We start from the raw sequence: 24,597 nt of genomic DNA, 5'->3' as shown, positions 1-24,597 counted from the left end.
AAAAGTCGAACCACTGTTTACAAATTATTCACCTAACTAAAAGAAATAATGAATTATTCATCAATCAGCTCTTTATTAAAGCTGAAATAATTTTATTTTAATTAGTCTTTTTCTGATGTTGACTATCCTAAAATTGCAATATACTGTTGCTGTAGGACTCTATTTTACTTGTCAAATGAGCATTACTGCCAACTTGCACAACCAAATGGTGAGAATATTTACTTTGAAATTTTAGCCAATGTAAATAAATATTTTGTTTAAATTTACGGTATTGTATACATATCGAAGCATTCTCCGCCTTCCAAGTCCAAGCTCTCAGCAGTTTCATTAGGGTGTACTGGCTCACCGTCAAATTGGAATTTGATCTTGTCTTCTGGAATGTTCAGTTGCTCTGCACATTTCATCATGAGTACCTTAATTTTTTGACCTTTCTTAATGGAAATATTCAGTGTTTTCTTTTGATCCTTAGTTTGAATTTTAATGTTGATACTATCCTTGTCCACAATGGTTTTATCAGTACAACGATGCTCCGTACTACCATCAATAATTCCACCCTCTGAAATAAAAATATTACATGATGATTTTTGAAGTCAATGTAATTTATGTTTTTAGAATTACATGAAGAACCGTCAATCTAATTTAATCTGCATCAATCTGGAATTGTACGAAAAAATTCGATTACGAAATTCTGAAGTCATCGATAAGTTGTTAAATACATTTTAATACCTATTATTATAATTTACAAACAACTTACCAATTATATCTACAATAGTGAGACCTAAGGAATCTGGTGTATCACTTGGTTTTATCGTGATCTCATTTCGCAAAACTAACCATATTCTCTCTTGAGGTATGTTTACCATTGTAGAGAAGTACTCAAAAACCTTTGAGAACTCTTGATACTGAAATTGGAATAATATCATTTGAGCAAAGAAAGATGAGTTCATAGTATTATATTCACCATTGCCACGTAAAAATTTGTCTACATTTGTTAACACTAAGAATTTACATTTACAGTTGCAGTTAATGAAGACGTCGCCAGAAACTAATGTATATGGTGTAATGGATATAATGAAGTGTTTTTACCCGTCTGAGAGGTACACGCTCGAGTCTAGCAGATTGCCAATTGATTTTTATGGTCATTTCATAATTTACAAGTGCATCATCACCTGCTGCATCTTTGTCATCATCAGAATTCATTGTAACTATCATGTCTTCTGGATCAGAATCTATTAAAGAAATCTGAAACAATCCGGCAGGCGCGTTAGTAAGATGAAAGTTCAATAATATGAAAATATGCTTACTGATTGAACTGGTGGTTTTTTGGCAAAAAGTTGTGGAAGGATCTCTGGTTCTTCTGGTTCGCGATCAGCTATTCTCCGACTCATTCTGGGACCTCTACCACGAGTTCTACGCGAAGATCTTTTAGTTTTAGGTGCCAAGTGCACCTCACTAGAAATTATAAAAAAACCTGTCTGAGATTTACAGCTATATACTATTCAATTAATTGTTTTAGGTTGGAGCAAAATCTCTCAAATTTCGTTATTCAAACTTCTGTTTGAATGTCAAATTTGTCATGAAATATGGAATGACTATGACAAAGTGGTAAAATTGAAAATACATCAAAATTTTTTTCCGGATTTCTTTACGGCAAATAATTGATCCCATACATTTTATGATGAAATGAAAAAAACTCATCATTATTGGCTAATAGAAGTTGTACCTAATTAAGCAATCTTCAAGCATATAGGGTTGCGTCCCATCCTGTGGGACTGCTGGTGCTTCTTGATCGCTGGGACTGCCATTAACGATCAGTTGTTTCTTTAATGCTATGGATAAAATAAGTAATAATACAAGTGTTTATGACAAGTTACTGTTATTTGTAGTAACAATATTCAAATTACGATTCAAGTAAGCTATAGAACAATGACGGAAGAATGCTATGTAAGATATTATCTATACTGTATTATGGGAAGAGGTAATTGAAACTTGACGAAACCAGGGTAATTTAATCGACTAAAAATTCTACGTTTAATTACAAAAATTAGGGATACGTTTGTGTAGTTACTGAAAGGTAATTTACAAGAATGACACAACTGCTCAATTTTTCAACTGTTACTCATCTAGCTTCACTGTACGTATCAATTTGTTTTAGAATAAGCATTCAATAGCGAACTGGCAGTTTACTATAATTAGTAGAATGTGTGTGTATTCTTTCACATCGATATAAAACATGGGAAAATGATAAATTGTTAAAAGAAACTACAAAGACGTAAATCTCAGCTAACTTGAATTGAAATACAATTACGCTAGTTGGAAGACACTTATATACTTCGGACCTTTTAATGTTTTCGCAGAATTAATGTAACAGTCGTCATCCGAAGAACTATCCATTGGCTTTCTATTTATATAGCCTTTAGAACTAACTTTTTTTACCGAACCGAGATCTCAACTTGAATTCTTAAACGAGAATAACGCACAATAACCTTAGGTGGTAACAACGATACAGCCTGTGCAAGCGTACGCATGCATGAAAGCGGTTGGGTTACTACCGGTTGTAAGTACTACCAATGCAATAACGCGAACCACTTTCTCTCGGACACAGGTGTGTTGTTGCATCGGTACCGATTGTTGATTATAAAAAAAAAAATGTTAGTTCGAAAGATTTTCACATTTCTTGTCATATTAACACATGATTATTCTACAAAAAGCCTATTTTTTCCGGCATAATTACAAGGTTAAAAAATTCCAGCTATGTTTGTATGCATGATGTTTGCATCAGGTCATTGTTTGCCATGCTGCTGTTTAGCTGCTACCTTCAACTTTACGACTTGACATGCGGCATCGCATGCGGTGATTCAAAAATATAGTATAATGGGTGAATTTCATTTGATAACTGAATGTATATTGATTTTCTAACGTGAATTCTAGAAAAGTCGTTATTATTTTACGCACAACAATGCCCGCAGGTCGTTTTAATTATACCGAAGTTTGGCGGAAGTATAAAAAATGTCAAGAGGTTATAGACAGTTTTACAGACTTTGAAAGTTCAGCCGAATCTCCAGTATATACCGATCAGAATTTGGAAATTAATATTAAAAAATTAATTTCCTGGATGCAATCGCATCCAAGTTGCGTTGAATATATGAGTCTTAACAAAATGCTTGCTATATCTTGTCTGATGGTAATGAAACTGTAATTCACCGGCGTTATTACTAAAATACTGTTCTCGTTAATTTAGTCTAATACACCCATTTTATATCTTATTAATATTAACTCAATGAGTCAAAATTTAACTCCATGCTAACTACCTCCTTAAAAATTGATGGATATGTATTTTTTATATTATTTATTATTCTGTAGGATGACAGAGAAGTAGAAGCCATTTATCACTTGATCGAATCTCATGCTGTTCTGCTACACCTCCAAGTACAGCATCGATACAATAAAACACAGGAGCGACAAATGTTGCTGGAAGAACCACAAACATTTGGACTTAATCCTGCCTATATAAAATTTAACAGTGATGAAGAAGTGAAAGATTGTGCATCTACTGTGACAGACAGATTAAAAGAATTTCCAGAAGGTGAATTTACGTTGTTCAAATAATCATTTGCAACAGATGTTTGGTATTTATGACGTTCTGAATGACAATTGATTTTTTTTTTCTGTCAATATTTAATGCTAAGGCAATGTTTTTCAACATTTACAGAGTGGTACATGGTCCAGCTGACGGCACAATATGAATCTAGTAAAAGTTCAATTTATAACACGTCTGAAATGATTGGTATGGTTCCTATTCACATATCAGTACTACCTACGGGACAAAATGGAATTCATCCCTTTTGTATAACTGTTCCAAAGCCCAAACTAAGCACAAATTATGACGTTTGCAAAGAGATACGTGATATTTTAAGTAGCAATAGGATGGATTTACAGGCAACTTATGCTAATCACCGTTTGTATTGGAAAATGCGAGATAAACAAAATAACAGGATGAAAGTAAGCGACTTGTATCTTTCATTGTAGAACAATTTTACCATCACACATTTCCTTCCTTTATATCACATTTGGTTTTAGATGGCAATTTGTGAATTAGAATCTACATGGCTTAGGGAGTGGAGAGTTCTTTTGATTGCGGATCCTATAGAAGATTTGAGTGTAGTAAAAGATGTGCGGGAAATGATCAACAAGCTTATTACAGACAATAAATCATCGTAAGAATTTTCATACATTATACTAACATTTTCTGTGCTGCTAAAGCAGCATTAGCAATCTTCTACTTTACAGGAATTGTATATCAGAACGTACTAGGTGGCTACTCCATAAAATAGCACTGGGTGCTTGCTTTCTGACAAGGACAGAAATTGCTTTAGCAATTAAATATATTCTGCCACTCGATGAAAAACTTTGTGATAGTATAATATTGTCTATCTATGGTAAATTGAACAGCCTCACTCCACTGATGTCAGTCAAGCGAAAAACTTTGGTTTTAATTATAGATGAGGTATGTAAAGTACAAGGAATATTATTGTTATATGACAATTATCAATAATAGACGCAATCATTTGATAATAGGATTTATTTTTAATCACCCTCTATAGATACTTGACCACATTCCATTCGAAGTCATGGATGTTCTTACAAATCATCCAGTAACACGTTTTCCCTCACTACACATGGCATATGCACTGTACAAAGAACATGAAGAAACGATCGAAAATGGTTGTAAGGTTATAAAAATCGGAAAAAACAATGGTAGCTTTATGGTCAATCCATCAGGAAATTTACCCGAGCTTGAGAAACGTATGAAATTGTTCATTGAGTACTGGCTACCACATTGGACAGGAACTTATAATATTCAACCAGATGAAAAGAGTTTTGAATGTGCTTTAACCAACTATGACATATTAATGTTAGTACAACGTGTTGTTAATAGCTTTGATTTTACTACAATGTACAGAGTTTCGTTTTAATCTAGTACATTGAATGAATATTAAAAACTATAATCATACTCATTAGGACATCACTTTGATAAGATTTACTATAAGTATATTTTAAGAACATAGAAATTATGTAAAAGATGTTCTGCCAATTACATTGCAGGTATAGTGGACATGGAAGTGGAATACAATACTTATCAGGGGAGAGAATCGAGAAATTACGAGTAAAGGCTATTGTTCTCTTATTTGGCTGTGGGAGTGCAAAGCTGTGGTCAGTAGGTGGAAGGTTTCCACCGATTGGAGTCTCCAACCAATATCTTATAGCATGCAGGTATTGTTTTTGCTTAAACATATTATTGAACAATGCTCTTTCTTTGAAGACCAGTTCTTTTCCTTATTACTTAGTATTTGTGAATTCACATGCTTAAAGTGTTCTCGAACATGCATGTTTTGAAGAAAGTACTCTGATGCAATAATTATGTCTGCTCTAAAATATTACTCTGGAGAACTCCTGGGTTCACCTAATATATTCTGTTCGAAGGATTATTAGTTATTTACTGTAGGACTTGTATCGAATTGTAAAACTTAGCATACATACAATAGTAACAGTTCTTCGAATTGTAAAACTCACTAATTTATTTTGTAAAAATGTCCTTGTAGTCCTTGTATATTGGGTATGCTGTGGGAAGTCACTGACGGTGATGTAGATAGACTGACAGCAAATTTGATGGGAAATTGGATTCCTTCGCCAGCACCACGGCCTTGGTCAGAGGTCAAGATGAATGAATGGTCTAATGGAATATTGGGTGCGTAACATACGACACTTTAACACAGCTTTGCAAATCAAAAGCGAAGAGCATATTGCACTCGAAACATTGCAGGTTTTATATGTAATCTTTCAAAGGTACACAACTATGAAGATAAGTTGTATAAAATTTGAAATACTTTTCGTACATTGCGTTCTTTATGCAACCTGTCTAATTGAACACAAGCACACATGAAACATAAGAACAAAATTAGATGTATGTACTCACATGACATAAATATATATTATTTTATTTACCAACAGCATTCAAGAACATGGATTTGGAAAATGGCATTTCAACAATGTCTCTATCTGAATCAAGACCTTGCAAAACATCGGTAGAACCAGAGATGCTGCGGGCTTTAGCTAAGTATAGAGGATCATGCTCCCAGTACATGACAATGGCTGCAGTTGTGGTCCGTGGACTTCCTGTAAGACTAAAGTGAATATAAATTTAATAATTGTGGAACTAATTGAAAAACATATTTAATTAAATTACTGCACCACACCAAATCCGAATCTTCAATGGATTAGATCAAGGTTTTAAATTGATCAAACGTTGTTCATATATATACCAAAAATGGCATCACTCTATAAGATTTTTATATTTTCATGCTTTTCCATAAATATTATTCTATTGAATTTAGTGCATTTGTATCATAAGCAAAGATCTCGAAAGTGAATATAAATATTGAATCTCGAATCGATTTGAAATTTTTGCTGTGCTATAACTGAATATTTTACTTGTAAACTTTGAGTCCGATGAAACACAAAAATGGTTGCAAGTGTTAAAACGTATATGAGATATAATCAGGAAATCCTTTCATTCAGGAATTAAAATTAGTAAGTGTGCCCGGATGTTGTAAAAAATGCAATGGTTTATCGTTAACATGAAGTGTTGGATTTACTACAAATATGCACATGTTATTCTCTGTTAAACATATTAAAGAAGGTAATTTATAGGCCAAGAAAATTTGAATTAATCTTTATATTTTACTTTTCCAAAAAGTAGAAAGCATAAGGGTACAAATACGTCAAAATACTATTCGAATATTTTGGGTTAATAATTTTAGTGCTATATAATATTTACAAAATAATTTCCACATTTAAGATAGATCACATGATAATCTGAGGTTCGGGCACTGAAGTGGCTATACTTTTGTGAGGTAAGACCTGTCCACCGTTGATGTACAATTCATCTTTAACTATCACATCTTCACCCAACACAGTTGTACCCTCCATTCGAACCCATCGTCCAACCACACTTCTCCATCCGACTATGCATCTGTTTAACAAACAAATATTTTCAATTTAATTGTTTTTATTTAAAACATCCCCAAAAAACAATTATTTATTAGGTTACTAGTGATCTTACCCTTCAAGCCAAGCATGCTCTTTGACTGTTGCCCCTTTCAGCAAGGTACATTTTTTGACGCAACAGCCGTCTTCAAGGATCACTCCTGGTCCTACGGTGACATTTGGACCAATCCTGCAGCCTTCCCCAATTTTCGCTGTAGGGTCAACGAGTACGTTACCTACTGTTCCTGGTCCTGAATACAACTTTCCCGGCGATTTTTGTCTCAGAGATGCCAAGTACATACACATACCTGAAATATATGCAACTATTCACAGAAAACTATTGCATATTTCTGGTAAGAAAACTAGTGATACCTGGCAGAGATACTGAAGACTATAATGGTCTTACCAGATTTTAGGTGAAATGCTTACCAGTGAGAAAATCTTTGGGCTGTCCAACGTCCATCCAAAAACCCTGAAGTTCCATGGCATATAATTCCCCATCTTGAGCCATGCCAGGGAACACTTCTTTCTCTATGCTAGTAGGCTGCAATTTTATCCGATTCAGCACACTTGGATTCAGGATGTACATTCCTGAAAAGATATTTCTCGTAAATAGATAATATGAATGTTTTTTTGTTCAGTTATCCTCTTCTGTATTTTGAAGTGTTATTAATCATGACAATTGACAAATATATGGTAAGCTTACTAACATATATCTTTTCAAGTAAGATGCAACACTGAGTTTAAAAAAATGCACACCATCTCTACTTTACCAGCATTAATTTTGTTGGAAACGAATTCCTGGGGTTTCTCGATGAAACTGTTAATTCTACCACCCTCTCCATAAACAACAACGCCGTACTTAGATGGTTCCTCAACTTTAGTAACAACAATTGTACCCTCCCTGCCATGATTTCTGTGAAAATTAACCAACTCTTTGAATGGAAAATCACATATTATGTCAGAGTTAAGGACAAAGAATGGATCGTTGCTGGAACTCAATACATCTCTAGCCAACGCAAGAGGACCGGCAGTCCCTAAAGGCTCTGATTCATGTGAAAATATCAAATTAACCCCAAGCTTCTTTGCTTCTTCGCCGAGCTCTTTCTCCATTTGCTCAGCTCTGTATGAGACAGCAAGCACTACTTCTGTTACTCCTGCCTCAACCTAAATTCAAGAATACATCAAATGTTAATTTACTGTGCCTTAAAAGTAATATTAACTTTTGGTTGTGAATAAGGTTTTTGACAAGCCAACATTTATATGAAAGGCATTATGAGTTCAAATTTCTATAAATATATCACCAAAAATTTTTATTTAGTCAGCGACACTTACCAATGCTTCTATTTGATGTAAGAGCATTGGTTTGTTAGCAAATTCAACCAGAGGTTTGGGCCGACTTAGCGTAAGTGGACGTAATCTGGTTCCATAACCACCGACCAAAATTAAAGCTCGCATAGTGTCAAGTTTTTTCTTCTTCTCAGGCATAACTTAGTAACTGTGTCCAATTTCTGGATACGATATACGATCAAGCTTGCTGCAAATGAAACATATGATATCGCAATTAACGGTAATATTATTCATTTATTCACTTCTAACAAAGTCGATATTCAAGTTTTTACAAAAAAAAAAATATTCAGCTGATGAATTTTTTATAAGTGTGCTCTACGCTTTGTTTTATTTGCTGTAAGGAAATAGTATCAAAAATTTTAAATAAACAATTACTGTCAATGCTCGAATAATCATAATGACAAATATTAATATTAGATCAAAAATAGAAGATTGTCAGTATTTTTAACTGAATATTTTTATACTTGGCCAAAAGGCAATGAATACTCTCTAATTAGGAGTTTTTGATATAAGTTCTTACAATAGATTTAAAAAATTCAATATATTCTTTCCAATTTCCAGTTATTGAGCATTGTTTGAGGATAGGCTAATCGAAAGTACATTTTATTGTGAAACACTTTTACTATACAATAGAGTTAATCACAATGCTCTGTAAAATTTTGACAAATGGTACAAACAGATGGTACTTCGAAGCACCCAAAGAGTACATATATTGCAAGTACTTGATCGCAAGTAATTTATAATAAAATTTCTTTTGACAGATTTGGTACAACGTATAAATATTTGAACGGCATCTGGATTATTTGTTGAAAGTGTAATTTTTTAGCAACAGAAGCTATAAAATCTGGTAATAAGTACATGTTGTATTGTGGCAAGTTAACGCGTCACGTTGCGGCGATATTTTAGACAATGAATTCGTTTAATTAATTATGTAATTTGAATACCCCGTTTCAGGTAATTTTCCTATCAAAAGTAGCACGTTACAAACAAACGATGGATTCTGATACATTTGTACCTACCTTATCAGAGATCGAATATGTAATAATTAACACTCAGAGGGGATTCAATGTAATCTTCTCTATTTAAATGCCAGATAAGAATTGCCACGTATGACTCGGCAAACAAAAATCGGGTACATTTTTGTGAATTGCCACTGTGGCACATCAAACGTGTGACTTGTCACAATACTTATGCGTTGGCTCGATGTATTTATTTTCACAGTTGGGTACTCAATGTTTTCAATTCGTTTTATAGAATGTATTGCTTTCTTTGCAGATATAAACGAGCACGATTGTAATATGATCATTATTCCTATAGGGCAGATAAATAATATTGTTTATTCCAACCTAAAGAGATGAGTCCGGAATCGCGCGCTGGCGTGGCATTATACTGTATATTTTTATTATTATCATCGTTGACAGATGACAACTGTGCAAACCGTGGTGTAAACCACACGGTTAAAAAACTGGAATCTCTGTCTAACAAGTCAATCGACGCACGTCAACGACTCATCTTAATGTATTTGTTTAGTGGATGAATATTATGACGCCGTACCTCTGGCGGCAGTTATTGCAAACAGTGAATTCAAACTCTAGCTTGCTCACCGATTAGCCAACGGATATTTGAGCCGTTCCAGCACCTTTCAGTAATTGCTGCACGCCAAACTGCTTGTGAAAACTCCTGTGTGTACTAAAAAAACGTGCAACTGAAAATGAATGAAACGCGCATAAGCAAAAAGGATAAAAACCAACACATACAAGTCTTCGTTCGTGTCAGGTATTCGCTGAAATAAAATACAAATATAACCCAAGCATGAATTAAGTTTGTTGTCACCTAGCGTCTCAACAAAACAGAAGCTAAAGCAAGCCTTTACCATTTATTTTTCCTAAATTACACGTATGTCTCGTATTTCGATCAATTTCATTTAAAGTTTCTACTTGACAAAGTATGTCGTAATTTGTTAGATAGTTTGGTCCTGTCAAAACTTCTGTCAAGCACCAGTGCTACTACTGTGTACACTGTTGCACTAATCCTAGATTTCAGTTTTTATTGTTCCAAGTTCGTAACTTTTTGAAATATTGAGCACAGAATACTATAAATTCATTGAAGAACTGAATGTTTTGACGCTTAGAGGTAAAGTGTGACTACATTTCAAAGAGGTATTTTTAATACAACAGAAATTTCTGATTTATAGGCCAGCAAATGACGTGGAAAAATTGGGTAAATCTTTAACAGTGGTAGAGGTACCTTCTAGCAAAGAAGTTATCGTGCGTGAGAAACCACAGGACAAGCTCTCTAAGAAATTCACATTCGATAAGGTCTTCGGACCTTTATCCAAACAAGTAAGATTTTCTTCTTAAATCACAATTGTACAGAATCATTTCTAAAATCAGTAAACAAATATCCCTATAGTTCTAATAGTGTTTGTTGCATTTTCAATTATTTCGAACTTTTTGCTAAAAAATAATTAACAATTTCATTTTGAATCATATTGAAATCCATGTGTGAAACTTTTTTCAAGTATATACATCAAATCCAATATTGTTTGATTGGATATAAGCGTAGATTAGGATATAGGGTTCTACTACAGAAAGTAATATTAGAATGTCAACTTTTCTTGAAAAGTTGTTCAGATATTAGAAAGATCTGTGAAAACATTATTGGCCTACATTCTATTTGCATGATAAATGAAAAATTTGAATTTTCATCAGGTAATTAATTTATTTTCCCAATTATCACAGGTCGATGTCTATCAAGCAGTGGTTAGTCCTCTATTGGATGAAGTTCTTGCTGGCTACAACTGTACAGTTTTTGCCTATGGACAAACTGGAACGGGTAAAACTTTTACCATGGAAGGTGTCAGCAATGATCCGTCTCTCCATTGGACTAGTGTAAGCAGAGAAAGGTTATTTCTAATTTGAATGTCTGAGTTTAACGGTACTTGAATTTTTTTTTACAGGACACAAGTGCAGGAATAATTCCTCGCTCTTTGAGTCACTTATTTGATGAACTCCGTCTGTTGGAGGCTCAAGAATATACAGTACGAGTCAGTTTCCTTGAATTGTATAATGAGGAATTATTTGACCTTCTTTCTCCTAGTGATGAAGCATCTAAAATAAGGTTCGTTTCACGCATCCTAAAAAGTAAAATATGTCATGAGTATCTGATTGTGAAAGAAAACCAATTTTCAAACTTTGATTAGAAAACATTGTATTGGGTTAGATCGAAGCACTTCCAGAAAACATTCTAGTCATATAGAAGATTCGAAAATAAATTTACTTGTACGACTTTATTTCATCTCATCTAAAAATAACGTAATTTTAAGGCTATGCCTTATTGAGTTACTGTTGTGATATTTATTAATTATTTTCAAACATGTGTACATATTATTAGATTGTATGAGGATGCTTCTAAAAAGGGAGCAGTTATAATTCATGGACTAGAAGAAGTGACGGTTCACAATAAGAGCGAAGTATTCAAGATACTCGAAAAAGGTTCAGAAAAACGACAGACAGCTGCAACTCTTATGAATGCGCAATCCAGGTCAGTAAATTAAAGGATCCCAAACATTGCATTCGTTGCATGTACTGTAAAATAGGTTTCTTAAAAACATTGGAATTTCTAAAGCCTATAAACTTGGATTGAACCGCAGATCTTTGGTACTAATCACCATTGTAGTAGGTAGATTTTATCTAGTCGGTACTATTAAAGTTTCATTTGCTGATTGCAGTCGGTCTCACACTGTATTTTCAATTACTGTACACATAAAAGAAAATACAGTTGATGGGGAAGAGTTATTGAAAACTGGGAAATTGAATTTGGTTGACTTGGCTGGAAGTGAGAATGTAGGAAGGTCTGGCGCTGTGGACCGCAGAGCAAGGGAAGCTGGAAATATTAATCAGTCCTTACTGACCCTTGGCAGAGTTATTACTTCGCTTGTTGAACGGGCACCACATATTCCTTATCGGTATGATTGTTACATTTATTTCCATTCATTTAAAATAATTTATGGTAAAAATTTTTCCAAGTAACATATCATTTTTCTTCTAACAAACTATACTATAAATTCCTCACTGAACAGAGAGTCAAAATTGACAAGATTACTTCAAGAATCTCTCGGAGGTCGTACCAAAACTTCAATAATTGCTACTGTATCGCCAGCAAGTATTAATCTGGAAGAGACACTTTCTACCTTGGACTATGCACATCGTGCCAAGAACATTACTAACAGACCAGAACTCAATCAGAAATTATCAAAGAAAGCGCTCCTCAAAGAATACACGGAGGAAATCGAGAGATTGCGACGTGATCTTCTCGCTACTAGGGAACGAAATGGGGTTTATTTAGCTCAAGAAAATTACAATGATATGCAAGCTCAGATAGAATGTATGGAGAAAGATATCACTGATAAAATTAATCATATTAAGGCTCTGGAAGAGCAGATGAATAAGAAAGACGTAAGTTAAAAAGTTTATGCTATATTGTATGTACATATAAATACTTATTAAAATATGCCGTTAATGTAAATTCTATATACTAGGAAATTTTCAACGAGTTGCACATTAATTATGAAGTTCGTACAAATGAATTGTGTAAAACGCAAAACGTACTTGCGAATACACAAGGTATTTTGAAAGTAACTGAAAGCCGATTAATACAGACTAAACAAGAACGTGATGAACATAAATACTTGGTTCAAAAACACGTTGCGACAGAAAAAGTTTTGTTATCTCAAGCACATCAGCTACTAGGAGTTGCTGACATTGCCACTAGTGACACCCATAAGCTTCACGATAAAATTACTCGTAAAACGTAAGTTAGGAAAATTTCCATAATTCATTGTGTTCACCTAGTTTAGTAAGTTGGGTGAACTATGTTCTACATAGTAGGAAGATGAAAGACTGTATTTTATTCTTGCATTACAGTCAAGTGGAGCAAGAGAATGAGAAACTTGGACAGCAATTTCAGAGGGACATGATGAATGAAGTGGAAGAAATCGAGAAGGACTGCATGGAATACGCCCAGAATCTGGTACAATTTTGTATGAACACAAAAAATGACATAGGTGAGTTTATAATTTAAGAAAGTAATACTTCATACATTTATTTGAAAAACCTTTGTCAAAGTCAAAATGCGTTCTAGTGTGAAATAAGGCAGCAATTAACTTGAGACTTTTATGTGTTGAGCTCTTTCTTTATTCTCAAATACCCATAGGATCACAACTGGCAGTACAGAACAGAGGTATACACACCACAATTCAACATATCTCTAAAGATCTTGTTGCCAAGCAATGTGCGCTGAAATCAACTTTGATTGAACATGCAGATTGTTCAGTGAGTATTTTACTCATGTAATATAAATAGTTACGTTCGGATTAAAATGAAGACAATCTACATTTCAAATAAGAATCATGTATTTTTTGTAATTTTACATAAGTAGTTTTAAATTTTTGATCAGGTATAAAGGATTAAGTACAATATATACTCACAACTCGTAGTGTAATCTTGATTAGGTCACTTTAGTAATTATTAAACAACCTGTTCTTCTAGGAAGTTGAAATCTTTGTTACTGGTTTCGAATATTTACATAGAATCTGATTTTATTTAGTTCAACAAGTACGAATCCTGGATAAGTGAACACCTGCAAAACGTTAAAACTGTATCTGAAGATGAGAGTAAACTTCTCAATGAAATATCTTTGATGTTGGCACCAAAACTTGAGGAGCTAATGCAAACTACCATGCAAAAAAACATGCAAACCTTATCTGCAAGTGTAACAGAAAAATTGGAAGAAATGTTTATGTACGCTGAGAGTGCAAAGAATGAAATCTGTCAAAGTTTGACAGTAAGCAGACAGCGGCTTTCGGACAACGTTACAAAACTTAAGGAACACATCCAGACTGTACAAGCAAAAGAGAGTGAAATACTCGAGAATAACAAGAAATTCAAGGAGGTTTGTTGACTGTTTACAATTATATTCTAACGTGTTACTGCTTGTTTCGTTATTTTCATATAATGATATATTCAATTATGATATACCATGTTTTCAGCAATTCGAGAATTTATGTCAACAATTCACGACTATGTATTCATCAAATGAAGCAAATCACACAGACGTTGCTAACATTTTAGTGCAGATTGGCGAAACCCATGACAATATCAATACTGATGCGATCGAATCATGTCAAAACATGGTAAAAAGTGAAAAACGCTACGAGGATAAAGTCAAAGAAGGAATTGAAATTGTCAAGAATGAAGTACAAGCCAGCGTTAATGAGGTAGCTCTTTCTTCGCTGGATGATGCCATGTACTTTATATTACAATAAAATCTAGTAAACTTTGTATTATATGTTTTTAGATTGTACCGGTAGCAGATTCTGTTACTGCTCGTTGGTATAAGTTAGTAGATGAACTACGAACTCGGCTTCAAAACACTAGCAAAGTTTGGATTAAGCAACGTGATGTATCTGAACAGAGTATATCTAAATTACAAGAAGCAATTCTGCAGGAGCAGAAAAAAATACTTTCAAGTGCCCAAGTAAGCAACCATGAGTTTGAAATTCTATTCTTTACGATTTAAAAAAATTGTCTTTTTTTTATGCAGACAAAATTACAAAATTGAAAAGATTATGTATACTGCTCTAAGTTTATTTCTTCATATGGTCAAATTCGAACTGTAAACTCCTATTTTATAGGAATTTCAACAAATAGTTATGGATGCCAGTGTGAACCACGAAGAATTCATGGAGAACCAACGAAGCCAAGTGTGGCGATTCAATCATGAGTTGCAACATAAATTAGAGGAACAGGGCATAGGTGCCAGTCAGTGGGCAGCTGATGTCTCTGCTAAATTACGCACAACACAACATCAGGTTGAGAAATTCATCACCGAAGACCTCCGGAGAGATTTTCCCACAGGTATTGTATGATTGATGCATTAATAATAGCCTTTCTTGACTAGGCTAGTTTTCACAGATTGTACTGATATGCAGCTTGTCTATTCGTTCATTACTTTATCGTTTAAAAGTATTAGATTTGTGCTTTCGCTAATTACACATAATAGAACTGATTTGTTACTTATTTATTACTCAGGATGTACACCAGTAAAAACGGAGCATCAGTATCCAAGAGAGCTCGCTGCAACATCACCTCATGAGCGTATAATTCAACGGTTTCGAGATGCAATGAACGAGGCGCTTACGGATAACGAGGTCGGTGCTGCAATGTTATTTTAATGCAAGAGCTTCACAAACTATTTTTTTTTTGGTAAAATGTAAATATGCTTAATTTGTATTGACAACGTAATTACTAGTCACCATCGATCTTAGTAAATTTGTATTTTATGAAAAAATTGGTAAATTTTATCTAAGGGTGCAGTATTTGGGAATAGTTCAAAGACATTACTTTTCCACAGCATGACAACAAAGAAAACGACGAAGGGGAATATATAAAATCCGAAATTATTCAACCAAAACAGATGATACCGAAGTTGAGGCCACCTCAGCTAACTGATCGGCGTATTCTCGGACCACACAACTGAATGGAATTAATTATTTTAAATTTTGCGTTGACTATTTTATTGTACTTGCTAAGAATGGCACAGTATCTGGCAAGAAGCTGCTGTCAATCGCTACGAATTTTATAAATTTATTATTAAAATATTTTACTACAAAGACATAGAAAAGCTAATTTTATAAATAATTTGCGTAGGTTAGAAGTAGTTACGGAAGATATGACCAGCAATCAATTTTTATGATAGAATTTTTTCGGTGTCGTAGATCAGAAATTGTCACTTTATTTGAAGTTCTGGCCCTTCGAGGGGGGGGGGGCCCTCGTCAGAAATTAAATTTACAAATATACCACATAAGTGAAAAATCAATTTTTATATCTATAACATCTTCTCTAATTCTGTATCAATATAAACTTCAAGCTCTATTCATTCCATGTGTCTTATTGGTACGATACCACTTAACAAGATGAACTTAGGTCGTAAGAATTACGTATCACATTAAGCTCGGTAAAATCGAAATGTAATAAATGAGAAAAAATGATACATGTTAAACGTAAAATCTAAAATCTAAATCTTTTCAACTTTACCAATTTGTAAGAAAGAAAAAGAGTTGCATGCAAATATGTGAAAATTTGGTATCATAAATACCACAATATAATATATTTGCAATTTTCTCCTATTGCATATTTTTATCGGTGAGAATATTGAAATAATCGGAATTTAATGCTATTTGGTTTCAAACATTCTAAATGTGATAAATCAATAAAAAATATATAATACATAACAGTTACTTTTATAAAATAACAACACAAGATTTAACACAATACAGTGAAACCTTTAATATCTGAACCATAGATTACGTAAGACGAAGTCGACCCAGTCCAAAATGATTCGAATAATCGAGATTCTATTAAACATTTATGAGACAATATAAAAATTAAGGTAAAAACTCAGTAACATTGGTGCTGAGTGTATTTCCAATGCTGGTAAATTTAAAATTCATGAAGTAATAATATGGTCGATTGGTTAAAATGGCATATGTATAATTAGCTGATAGCAAACCAAATAATCGTTGTATTTACGATGGTTATGATCGGGCCGGTAAAATTGAAAATGAGACTCAGTCTCAAGCAATTATCACTCCTTATCAGCAGAGGGAATTATGCCTATTTCGGCAGGATCTAGTAATTTGAATTGTTCGATAGATTCAATGAGCCAAATCAAAGGTAGAGATCTTATGTGTGACATATTATATTTTATCTGTGGCTCATCCATGCCAGGCACATATATTATATAATGAGAACACCTGTGTAAGGGATGAGAAACATTCCGTCCTACATGGAACGGAATTTCCTCGTACGTTCGTATTGATTCAGGATCAGGTTTCCTATTTAATACTTTTCCTCCCCCCTCAGTAATTAATTTTGAAAGTGTCAACTTAGTAAACTGTAGATCACCAAATGTATATGTAGACTGGTTGTTTATTGCAAAGAAAAAATTGCAGCCATTGAAAAGCCCTGGGTTCTAAAATACACAGAAACAACAAAAGTAAACCAAACGTCTCGTGGTAATATCCTTCATGTATATATTGGAACAGGAAAAAACAATAAACCTTGTAGGTATTACCTTTTTCTGCATATTCTCTCTGGCTCGAGTAGGAGCGCCACTACCTCGAGCATTTGTTGTACCCTGTACTTCAAAAAATTCCAGTTCTATTGTGCTAAGGTCTGTAAAATTTGCGCAATGCCTGAGCACTAGAAACGTGTATAAAAAATTAGAAATATTCTTAAAGAAATAGTAAAATAAAATTCACATTTACGTATTTTCTTTTCAAATGGATAGCCAAAACATTTGAATAGTTATACCAAACATGTTTTACATAATATGTACGTTTAATTTTTTTTTATCATTTAAGTAGACAAGTTACCTACATTCACTGGCGAGGATCCAGTCACCATGAAGAATAGCAAGTAAAACTACATAATTCACAGGGGTATCACACTGAATATTAGCTTCCACAACAACGTGAGTTACAGCAGCTCTGAAAATACAATAATTCAATAGACACTTATAATAATAGCAATAGCAACATAGTTTTCTATGAAAAGAACATTTTTTGAAACACGTACGTAAACGTTTTGACTGTTTTAATTTTGTATTTACTAGCTAGTTCAGAAAGCAGGAGCTGGCTCTCGCTACTCAAGTTTAATCCAAGTACATGAGTTCCATTGCTAGTCAAACTGTTGTTGTACAATGCTGTTATGTTTGAAATATTTGACAAACTTTTTTCCAGACTGTTGTCCGCAGGTTTATAAGATGTTAAAATTTTGTGGACCTCTTCAGATGCATAATCACTGTTGAAGAATGATGTATTTATTTCATTAGAATTCATGTTGCAGATTCATAGCTTCAAGTATACACGCATATTCTGGAAGCTAAAGCAAAGCCTTAAATTTTTTAAAGCTGTTGTGATATTAAAATACCACAAAATATAATGGTAAATTGTGCTTCAGGAAGGCAAAGTAGGTCATTTTATCCCGAGTGTAAGTTTGCAATGTAAATTAGAGGTGAGTAAGTGTGCCAGCTAAAGATGATAATTGCAAACATAGATGGCCAAGAAAGACTTTGCCTCCATAGTGCACATAATACTTCATGTAACATAAGTATGATTGACAAGTATACTCTCATGCTCTTTTTCGGATTTTTTTTTTTGTAGACCATACTTGCGCTACGTAAAATATACCCATTACTCAATTTGTTTGTTATATGAAATTTGAATGTAATGAACAAGTATAGTTTTGTGCAAGTATTGAGTTACTGGTAAAAAATTCCTACATAAGATTACTCACAGCGGTGTTTTACCAGAACTGTCACATGCATTGACATCAGCTTTGTATTGCTGCAGAAGTTTTATCATTTCAATATTGTTGTATTTAACTGCCTCATGTAAAGCTGTTCGATTCTGTTCAACTGGTGTATCTGGATTTGCCCCTGCCTCAAGAAGAAGCTTACAGATTTCGTAATATCCATAACTAGTTGCCTCGAACTGTAGAAGTATTCAAATTCATACAAAATGTAGTGACAGTGACGGGAAAGCGTTTTAATTAATTGGGTCATCATATAGCTTACCAAAGGAGTCCACTTAGCATGATCTTGTGTATTGGGGTTTGCTCCTGCCTCTAGTAGAGAACGAACCTTTTCAATGTTTCTCTGTGTAATAATGACATCAGGTAAATATCAAAGATATGTATCTTTCCAGATCAATTTGAAAAAATTTATTACATACCTTTAAACATGCTTTGTGCAGTGGTGTTTCCCCGTTCATATTTGGTTTATTTATATTTTTGGGAATACTCTGTGACTTGGTTGAAACATTATGTTCTTTTACTGACAAATTACTACTCAGAGCTGTGTCATCGTTTTTCATTGATGGATAGCTGAAATTAGTACAAAATTAGTTGCCAGATGAATCTAATTTGTATTAATACTCATTTTGAAAATTTTGAAAGGTGGAATAATATAATGATATATATATATATATAATAATAGTTATAATATATAATAAGTAATAATAATATAATAATAGGAATAATCTTTAAATTTTATTCTGCGAGAGATGTCTTATGAAATAATAGTTGACTAGTTATGCTTACGACTTATGAACTATTTGAGAAATCGTGTTGCCATAACCAATCAACTTTTGTGTTATTTTGTCAGGGTAAACTTCATTTCTTTCGGCTGGAGTATTACATACTGGGCATTGGGATTTAGACCCAATACATGTTGTGCAAAATAGGTGGTCACATTTCTGGTAACGAATTGGGTCACGTGCTGTGTAGTTGCTGTAAAAAAAATCATTGTGTGAGATATACTGGGATATGAAACCAAACTATGTCCCCTGCATAAAAATAATGTGAATTAAATAAACATACATTTGTTTCTGATAAGAAACGAGAGGTTGTAAAATTATATGAGACAATTTATGACTTACCACTTGTCGCAGCTGAAATTAATCATGAAGTCCTTGAGCGCTGCTTGTGTGTTACCCCATCGATCTACGTTGTTCATCAAATCCATTGTGTAACTTGTGGCGTTCTTACGCCAAAGAACATGGGTAAATAATGAGTCCCCTTTCGTTAAAAATCCTAAATATGTGAATTCCAGTATTTGCAATCAATTAATTTAGATTCAGAGTAATTTACTTCAATTGTAACTATATTAGAATGAATAATGCGTATGCGACGAAATACGTTGAGGTTAAGAATAGTTTGCGAAACATTAGTGAAAAATATATATGAACAATTATTCTGGCATGGACATGTCACTTTTTTTTGTTAATTTACTTAATTTTTTAGTGTGAAATGCTCATTTCTTACTCTTAGAACGCTTACGGTTCCAACTTAAAAAAGAAGATAAATCTTTGATGTTTATCAACTTTTGTACCTTAACAATACTTAATTAACACCTGCCGTTAACAAGAATATGCCAAGAATGATGAAGGACGCTCGTGCAGACTGGTCGAGGGGTTTGGTTGGTTTGGCGCGAACGAACGAAATGACGCATGAAGAATAATGTATGAATTGTGTACATTAGTGTATGTTGGTATAGTGTTTTTGTAATATTTTTGATGTAACTAATGTGTATAACTTGTAGAATTCGATAATCTGTGCGTTGAGTAGATGGCACACAATTTTATACACATTAATGCACATATTATTGAATTGTACAAGTTATACACATTAACGTGTGCAGCAGGGGTGCGTAAACGTAGTAAGCGATAATTTCTTGCAGTCCAGCGTTAAACTCCATATTTCCCGGGTGCTCTCACGGTGGTCTACTCGTACATCGAACAGGGAACTGGCGCGTTTATCAATTTTAATTTTATTCGAAAGTAGAATGGAAAATAATAAATTCCCCAATACGGTTTTTTTTACGAAGAATATTAACGCCAGAAAATAATTTTTTATCCTATAAATTTCCTCGGCAAATTTGAATCGGCAGCCATTTTGCTGGACCCCTCTATTAGCGCTGCCAGGTGTCACGTTCGGGTACTATGCTCGGCTGTAAACACTGTCTGCTTCAAGCAAGCCGGAACTTTTTCTTCATTTTTGGGGCCGAATATTTTTGGTCTCAGATTCGATCTAAACGACCGTTTCCTGACTAATTGGACCTCCGGGAACTCAGAAAACGCAGTGAAAGGAGAGTGGGATCAACTGGAAAGAAGTTACGAAGGAAAATGCACCTGCTGAAAAATGTCGAAATCTGAGGTTCTGGTTTTTTGGCTGTAACTTTTTATCCGCTGCTCGCAGCGTATCGGGACTGCGCTAAATCGATTCGTCTCGCAAAATTGCGTCCGAATAGTGCCAGAAAAAATTTATTCCAGCACTTTTTAAATATTAATCCTCACGTAATATTTTTGATATGTTCTGATACTGAAAATATTTATTGCTATTTCAGGTACAACCCGAGGTGGTTATCGGTGGTTGTTCGAGGTGGTTAGCGATTGTTGGAGGTGGTCGGAGGTGGACGAGGAGGAGGACGAACTGAACTGAGTCTCAAAGCCCTGTTGACATAAAAGCAGCTATTCGATAGAAATTATAGTTTATAGTTTACACAGCCCATTGCATGATATTTCATTACAAATACATATGTTTCAATGTATTTAGGAATAATTTATCAAATATACGATAAAATTGATGCACCGGATCATCGTCGACTTTAACTTTTGAAATGTCCTACCATTTTCGAACACCTCCTACCTCCCCCTGCCGCCTCCGACCATCAATGGCCACCTTCGACCACCCCCTATCACCTTTTGCCAGCGCCGACCACCTCCTAACATTTCCGAACACCTCCGACCATCCTATTTAGCTATATTACCAGATTAGCTACGATATGAAAAGAGAAGAATTATTCATTTCGAAATGGGATTCTATTCGACGCGCGCTCGATGTATTCCATAACATTAGTATTCATAATTATTCCAACAACTTTTCATTTGCTCTCTCGATCTTGAATTTTCATAGGCATAGAATCGAAATGTTGTTTTAGCAGGTCGCAAGTGAAGTATCTGCGTTGGGTAGAGGAGCAGAATTGTTTTTCGAAAAGTATTCGGATGGAAAAAAATTCAGAGTAACTGTAATACATCACGGATGCGCTAATTTTGAACGAGATGAAATGGATGCTTCGTATATGAGACGGTATTTAACGCTGCGTAGTGGTTTAAAGACCTAGAAAGGTGATAGGGAGAGAAAGAACGACGCTTCTTAACACTTCGAGTGTATTTTAACACACATTTGAAAGATACGAGCGAAATTTTTCATCATCCAACTGTCGCAGAACGGCAGCGTTATTAGCCGACCCGTTCACTGAAGAATATATCTTCAGTCAACGGCTGACCATCGAAGGGCCTGGCCGCTTGAGTCTGGAATCGGCAGGAGAGATAAAGTGCGTATTTCTTGTATGAAATGTGAAAGCTAAAATCATTATACATCATATCATATCATCATACCTCATACATCATACATCATACATCGTACATCATACATCATCATACATAGTATCAAAGTTCGAAACCATAGTTTGGATGTCGGACGTTCAGAAAGTGACGTCACCAATTCAAAATCAGCTAGCCGAATTCCTCAGTCTGGAAACAACCGCGCAGTAGAGCGGACGGATGAGAGTCGCGCTCCGCAAATTTCGAGTACCGGGTTCTCAATCTCCCGGATCCCGCGCTTCGGGTCCGCTACGTATTTCGAGTACCGGGTTCTCAACCTCCCGGATCCCGCGCTTCGGGTCCGCTACGCGGTGAAACTCGACTTCCAGGATAAGCGCTCCGTGGTTCCTGGTTCATGTTTACAATAAATTATTTCAATTGGTTTTTCGCGCAACCCCAAATTCGGTAGCTGTCAGTCCGCTAATAAAATTTCTCGACTTCCAGGATAAGCGCTCCGTGGTTCCTGGTTCATGTTTACAATAAATTATTTCAATTCGTTTTTCGCGCAACCCCAAATTCGGTAGCTGTCAGTCCGCTAATAAAATTTCTCGACTTCCAGGATAAGCGCTCCGTGGTTCCTGGTTCATGTTTACAATAAATTATTTCAATTCGTCTTTCGCGCAACCCCAAATTCGGTAGCTGTCAGTCCGCTAATAAAATTTCTCGACTTCCAGGATAAGCGCTCCGTGGTTCCTGGTTCATGTTTACAATAAATTATTTCAATTCGTTTTTCGCGCAACCCCAAATTCGGTAGCTGTCAGTCCGCTAATAAAATTTCTCGACTTCCAGGATAAGCGCTCCGTGGTTCCTGGTTCATGTTTACAATAAATTATTTCAATTCGTCTTTCGCGCAACCCCAAATTCGGTAGCTGTCAGTCCGCTAATAAAATTTCTCGACTTCCAGGATAAGCGCTCCGTGGTTCCTGGTTCATGTTTACAATAAATTATTTCAATTCGTTTTTCGCGCAACCCCAAATTCGGTAGCTGTCAGTCCGCTAATAAAATTTCTCGACTTCCAGGATAATCGCTCCGTGGTTCCTGGTTCATGTTTACAATAAATTATTTCAATTCGTTTTTCGCGCAACCCCAAATTCGGTAGCTGTCAGTCCGCTAATAAAATTTCTCGACTTCCAGGATAAGCGCTCCGTGGTTCCTGGTTCATGTTGACAATGAATTATTTCAATTCGTTTTTCGCGCAACCCCAAATTCGGTAGCCGTCAGTCCGCTAATAAAATTTCTCGACTTCCAGGATAAGCGCTCCGTGGTTCCTGGTTCATGTTTACAATAAATTATTTCAATTCGTTTTTCGCGCAACCCCAAATTCGGTAGCTGTCAGTCCGCTAATAAAATTTCTCGACTTCCAGGATAAGCGCTCCGTGGTTCCTGGTTCATGTTTACAATAAATTATTTCAATTCGTCTTTCGCGCAACCCCAAATTCGGTAGCTGTCAGTCCGCTAATAAAATTTCTCGACTTCCAGGATAAGCGCTCCGTGGTTCCTGGTTCATGTTTACAATAAATTATTTCAATTCGTTTTTCGCGCAACCCCAAATTCGGTAGCTGTCAGTCCGCTAATAAAATTTCTCGACTTCCAGGATAAGCGCTCCGTGGTTCCTGGTTCATGTTTACAATAAATTATTTCAATTCGTCTTTCGCGCAACCCCAAATTCGGTAGCTGTCAGTCCGCTAATAAAATTTCTCGACTTCCAGGATAAGCGCTCCGTGGTTCCTGGTTCATGTTTACAATAAATTATTTCAATTCGTTTTTCGCGCAACCCCAAATTCGGTAGCTGTCAGTCCGCTAATAAAATTTCTCGACTTCCAGGATAATCGCTCCGTGGTTCCTGGTTCATGTTTACAATAAATTATTTCAATTCGTTTTTCGCGCAACCCCAAATTCGGTAGCTGTCAGTCCGCTAATAAAATTTCTCGACTTCCAGGATAAGCGCTCCGTGGTTCCTGGTTCATGTTTACAATAAATTATTTCAATTCGTCTTTCGCGCAACCCCAAATTCGGTAGCTGTCAGTCCGCTAATAAAATTTCTCGACTTCCAGGATAAGCGCTCCGTGGTTCCTGGTTCATGTTTACAATAAATTATTTCAATTCGTTTTTCGCGCAACCCCAAATTCGGTAGCTGTCAGTCCGCTAATAAAATTTCTCGACTTCCAGGATAAGCGCTCCGTGGTTCCTGGTTC

The 24,597-nt window shown here is 35.0% G+C and overlaps 5 protein-coding genes across 19 annotated transcripts; 2 read left to right on the top strand and 3 right to left on the bottom strand.

Moving 5' to 3' along the window:
• Nucleotides 1-113: 113 nt before the first annotated feature.
• LOC124304152 (uncharacterized protein CG4449-like) lies at nucleotides 114-2,547 on the bottom strand. Its single transcript, XM_046762244.1, has 6 exons — nucleotides 2,340-2,547; nucleotides 1,724-1,829; nucleotides 1,305-1,452; nucleotides 1,087-1,242; nucleotides 755-902; nucleotides 114-556 (listed from the first exon to the last, which is right to left on the bottom strand). Exons 1-6 carry the CDS (start codon nucleotides 2,392-2,394, stop codon nucleotides 264-266), a joined length of 906 nt encoding a protein of 301 aa, XP_046618200.1. The 5' UTR covers nucleotides 2,395-2,547; the 3' UTR covers nucleotides 114-263.
• LOC124304148 (separin) lies at nucleotides 2,516-7,055 on the top strand. Of its 5 annotated transcripts, XM_046762230.1 has the most exons (10): nucleotides 2,725-2,878; nucleotides 2,970-3,184; nucleotides 3,364-3,586; nucleotides 3,713-4,002; nucleotides 4,081-4,217; nucleotides 4,291-4,507; nucleotides 4,605-4,915; nucleotides 5,107-5,274; nucleotides 5,604-5,749; nucleotides 6,013-7,055. In XM_046762230.1, exons 1-10 carry the CDS (start codon nucleotides 2,875-2,877, stop codon nucleotides 6,192-6,194), a joined length of 1,893 nt encoding a protein of 630 aa, XP_046618186.1. In that variant the 5' UTR covers nucleotides 2,725-2,874; the 3' UTR covers nucleotides 6,195-7,055. The 5 variants fall into 5 exon arrangements, with proteins under 5 accessions (XP_046618188.1, XP_046618186.1, XP_046618187.1 ...); XM_046762232.1 differs by lacking the exons at nucleotides 2,725-2,878; nucleotides 2,970-3,184 and adding an exon at nucleotides 2,516-2,557; XM_046762231.1 differs by having other exon boundaries at nucleotides 2,727-3,019.
• On the bottom strand, nucleotides 4,565-9,893 carry LOC124304151 (mannose-1-phosphate guanyltransferase beta). Of its 4 annotated transcripts, none has more exons than XR_006908068.1 (8): nucleotides 9,417-9,735; nucleotides 8,383-8,584; nucleotides 7,821-8,214; nucleotides 7,477-7,638; nucleotides 7,124-7,355; nucleotides 6,853-7,033; nucleotides 5,978-6,185; nucleotides 4,565-5,734 (listed from the first exon to the last, which is right to left on the bottom strand). XR_006908068.1 is itself a non-coding variant. In XM_046762243.1 (6 exons), the coding sequence occupies exons 2-6, from the start codon at nucleotides 8,533-8,535 to the stop codon at nucleotides 6,865-6,867; spliced, it is 1,110 nt and encodes a 369-aa protein (XP_046618199.1). In that variant the 5' UTR covers nucleotides 8,536-8,584; nucleotides 9,744-9,893; the 3' UTR covers nucleotides 6,722-6,864. The 4 variants fall into 4 exon arrangements, 2 of the variants coding, with proteins under 2 accessions (XP_046618199.1, XP_046618198.1); XR_006908069.1 differs by having other exon boundaries at nucleotides 6,007-6,185; XM_046762243.1 differs by lacking the exons at nucleotides 4,565-5,734; nucleotides 5,978-6,185; nucleotides 9,417-9,735 and adding an exon at nucleotides 9,744-9,893 and having other exon boundaries at nucleotides 6,722-7,033.
• Nucleotides 9,894-9,983: 90 nt separating this feature from the next.
• Nucleotides 9,984-16,047, top strand: LOC124304147 (kinesin-like protein Klp61F). Its single transcript, XM_046762228.1, has 16 exons — nucleotides 9,984-10,173; nucleotides 10,592-10,739; nucleotides 11,139-11,288; nucleotides 11,357-11,517; nucleotides 11,791-11,940; nucleotides 12,128-12,364; nucleotides 12,479-12,854; nucleotides 12,938-13,209; nucleotides 13,323-13,462; nucleotides 13,612-13,730; nucleotides 14,005-14,349; nucleotides 14,447-14,674; nucleotides 14,755-14,934; nucleotides 15,092-15,314; nucleotides 15,489-15,607; nucleotides 15,811-16,047. The coding sequence occupies exons 1-16, from the start codon at nucleotides 10,109-10,111 to the stop codon at nucleotides 15,934-15,936; spliced, it is 3,039 nt and encodes a 1,012-aa protein (XP_046618184.1). The 5' UTR covers nucleotides 9,984-10,108; the 3' UTR covers nucleotides 15,937-16,047.
• Nucleotides 16,048-16,168: 121 nt separating this feature from the next.
• Nucleotides 16,169-20,751, bottom strand: LOC124304149 (BRCA1-associated RING domain protein 1-like). 8 transcript variants are annotated; one of them, XM_046762235.1, is made up of 11 exons: nucleotides 20,643-20,751; nucleotides 20,376-20,420; nucleotides 19,898-20,051; nucleotides 19,560-19,748; nucleotides 19,193-19,343; nucleotides 19,036-19,116; nucleotides 18,756-18,952; nucleotides 18,036-18,260; nucleotides 17,838-17,947; nucleotides 17,533-17,660; nucleotides 16,169-17,430 (listed from the first exon to the last, which is right to left on the bottom strand). In XM_046762235.1, exons 1-11 carry the CDS (start codon nucleotides 20,713-20,715, stop codon nucleotides 17,044-17,046), a joined length of 1,740 nt encoding a protein of 579 aa, XP_046618191.1. In that variant the 5' UTR covers nucleotides 20,716-20,751; the 3' UTR covers nucleotides 16,169-17,043. The 8 variants fall into 8 exon arrangements, 7 of the variants coding, with proteins under 7 accessions (XP_046618191.1, XP_046618194.1, XP_046618193.1 ...); XM_046762238.1 differs by lacking the exon at nucleotides 20,643-20,751 and having other exon boundaries at nucleotides 20,283-20,636; XM_046762237.1 differs by lacking the exon at nucleotides 20,643-20,751 and having other exon boundaries at nucleotides 20,350-20,636.
• Between the last annotated feature and the right edge of the window lie 3,846 nt (nucleotides 20,752-24,597).

Source organism: Neodiprion virginianus, chromosome 4, assembly GCF_021901495.1.
Source record: "Neodiprion virginianus isolate iyNeoVirg1 chromosome 4, iyNeoVirg1.1, whole genome shotgun sequence".
NCBI classification, from domain to species: domain Eukaryota; kingdom Metazoa; phylum Arthropoda; class Insecta; order Hymenoptera; family Diprionidae; genus Neodiprion; species Neodiprion virginianus.
The sequence above is the reverse complement of the archived record's forward strand: the minus strand, read 5'-3'. Positions and strand labels throughout refer to the sequence as shown.

Bases quoted from the DNA above. Each gene is read 5' to 3' on its own strand.
- LOC124304152 (XM_046762244.1), bottom strand. From the start codon at position 2,394: ATGGATAGTTCTTCGGATGACGACTGTTACATTAATTCTGCGAAAACA. The intron at 1,830-2,339 runs GTCCGAAGTATA...TTTTATCCATAG, and splicing joins TTCTGCGAAAACATTAAAAG to CATTAAAGAAACAACTGATC. The intron at 903-1,086 runs GTAAAAACACTT...TTCCAATTTCAG, and splicing joins AGCGTGTACCTCTCAGACGG to TATCAAGAGTTCTCAAAGGT.
- LOC124304148 (XM_046762229.1), top strand. From the start codon at position 2,960: ATGCCCGCAGGTCGTTTTAATTATACCGAAGTTTGGCGGAAGTATAAA. The intron at 3,587-3,712 runs GTGAATTTACGT...CAACATTTACAG, and splicing joins ATTAAAAGAATTTCCAGAAG to AGTGGTACATGGTCCAGCTG. The intron at 4,916-5,106 runs GTTAGTACAACG...ATTACATTGCAG, and splicing joins ACCAACTATGACATATTAAT to GTATAGTGGACATGGAAGTG.
- LOC124304151 (XM_046762243.1), bottom strand. From the start codon at position 8,535: ATGCCTGAGAAGAAGAAAAAACTTGACACTATGCGAGCTTTAATTTTG. The intron at 8,215-8,382 runs GTAAGTGTCGCT...TCTTGAATTTAG, and splicing joins TACATCAAATAGAAGCATTG to GTTGAGGCAGGAGTAACAGA. The intron at 7,639-7,820 runs GTAAAGTAGAGA...ATATCTTTTCAG, and splicing joins TTCCAACAAAATTAATGCTG to GAATGTACATCCTGAATCCA.
- LOC124304147 (XM_046762228.1), top strand. From the start codon at position 10,109: ATGAATGAAACGCGCATAAGCAAAAAGGATAAAAACCAACACATACAA. The intron at 11,289-11,356 runs GTAAGCAGAGAA...TTTTTTTTACAG, and splicing joins CGTCTCTCCATTGGACTAGT to GACACAAGTGCAGGAATAAT. The intron at 11,518-11,790 runs GTTCGTTTCACG...ACATATTATTAG, and splicing joins GATGAAGCATCTAAAATAAG to ATTGTATGAGGATGCTTCTA.
- LOC124304149 (XM_046762234.1), bottom strand. From the start codon at position 20,496: ATGTACACAATTCATACATTATTCTTCATGCGTCATTTCGTTCGTTCG. The intron at 18,953-19,035 runs GTAAGCTATATG...ATACTTCTACAG, and splicing joins ATGCTAAGTGGACTCCTTTG to TTCGAGGCAACTAGTTATGG. The intron at 17,431-17,532 runs GTAATACCTACA...TGTGTATTTTAG, and splicing joins GAGAGAATATGCAGAAAAAG to AACCCAGGGCTTTTCAATGG.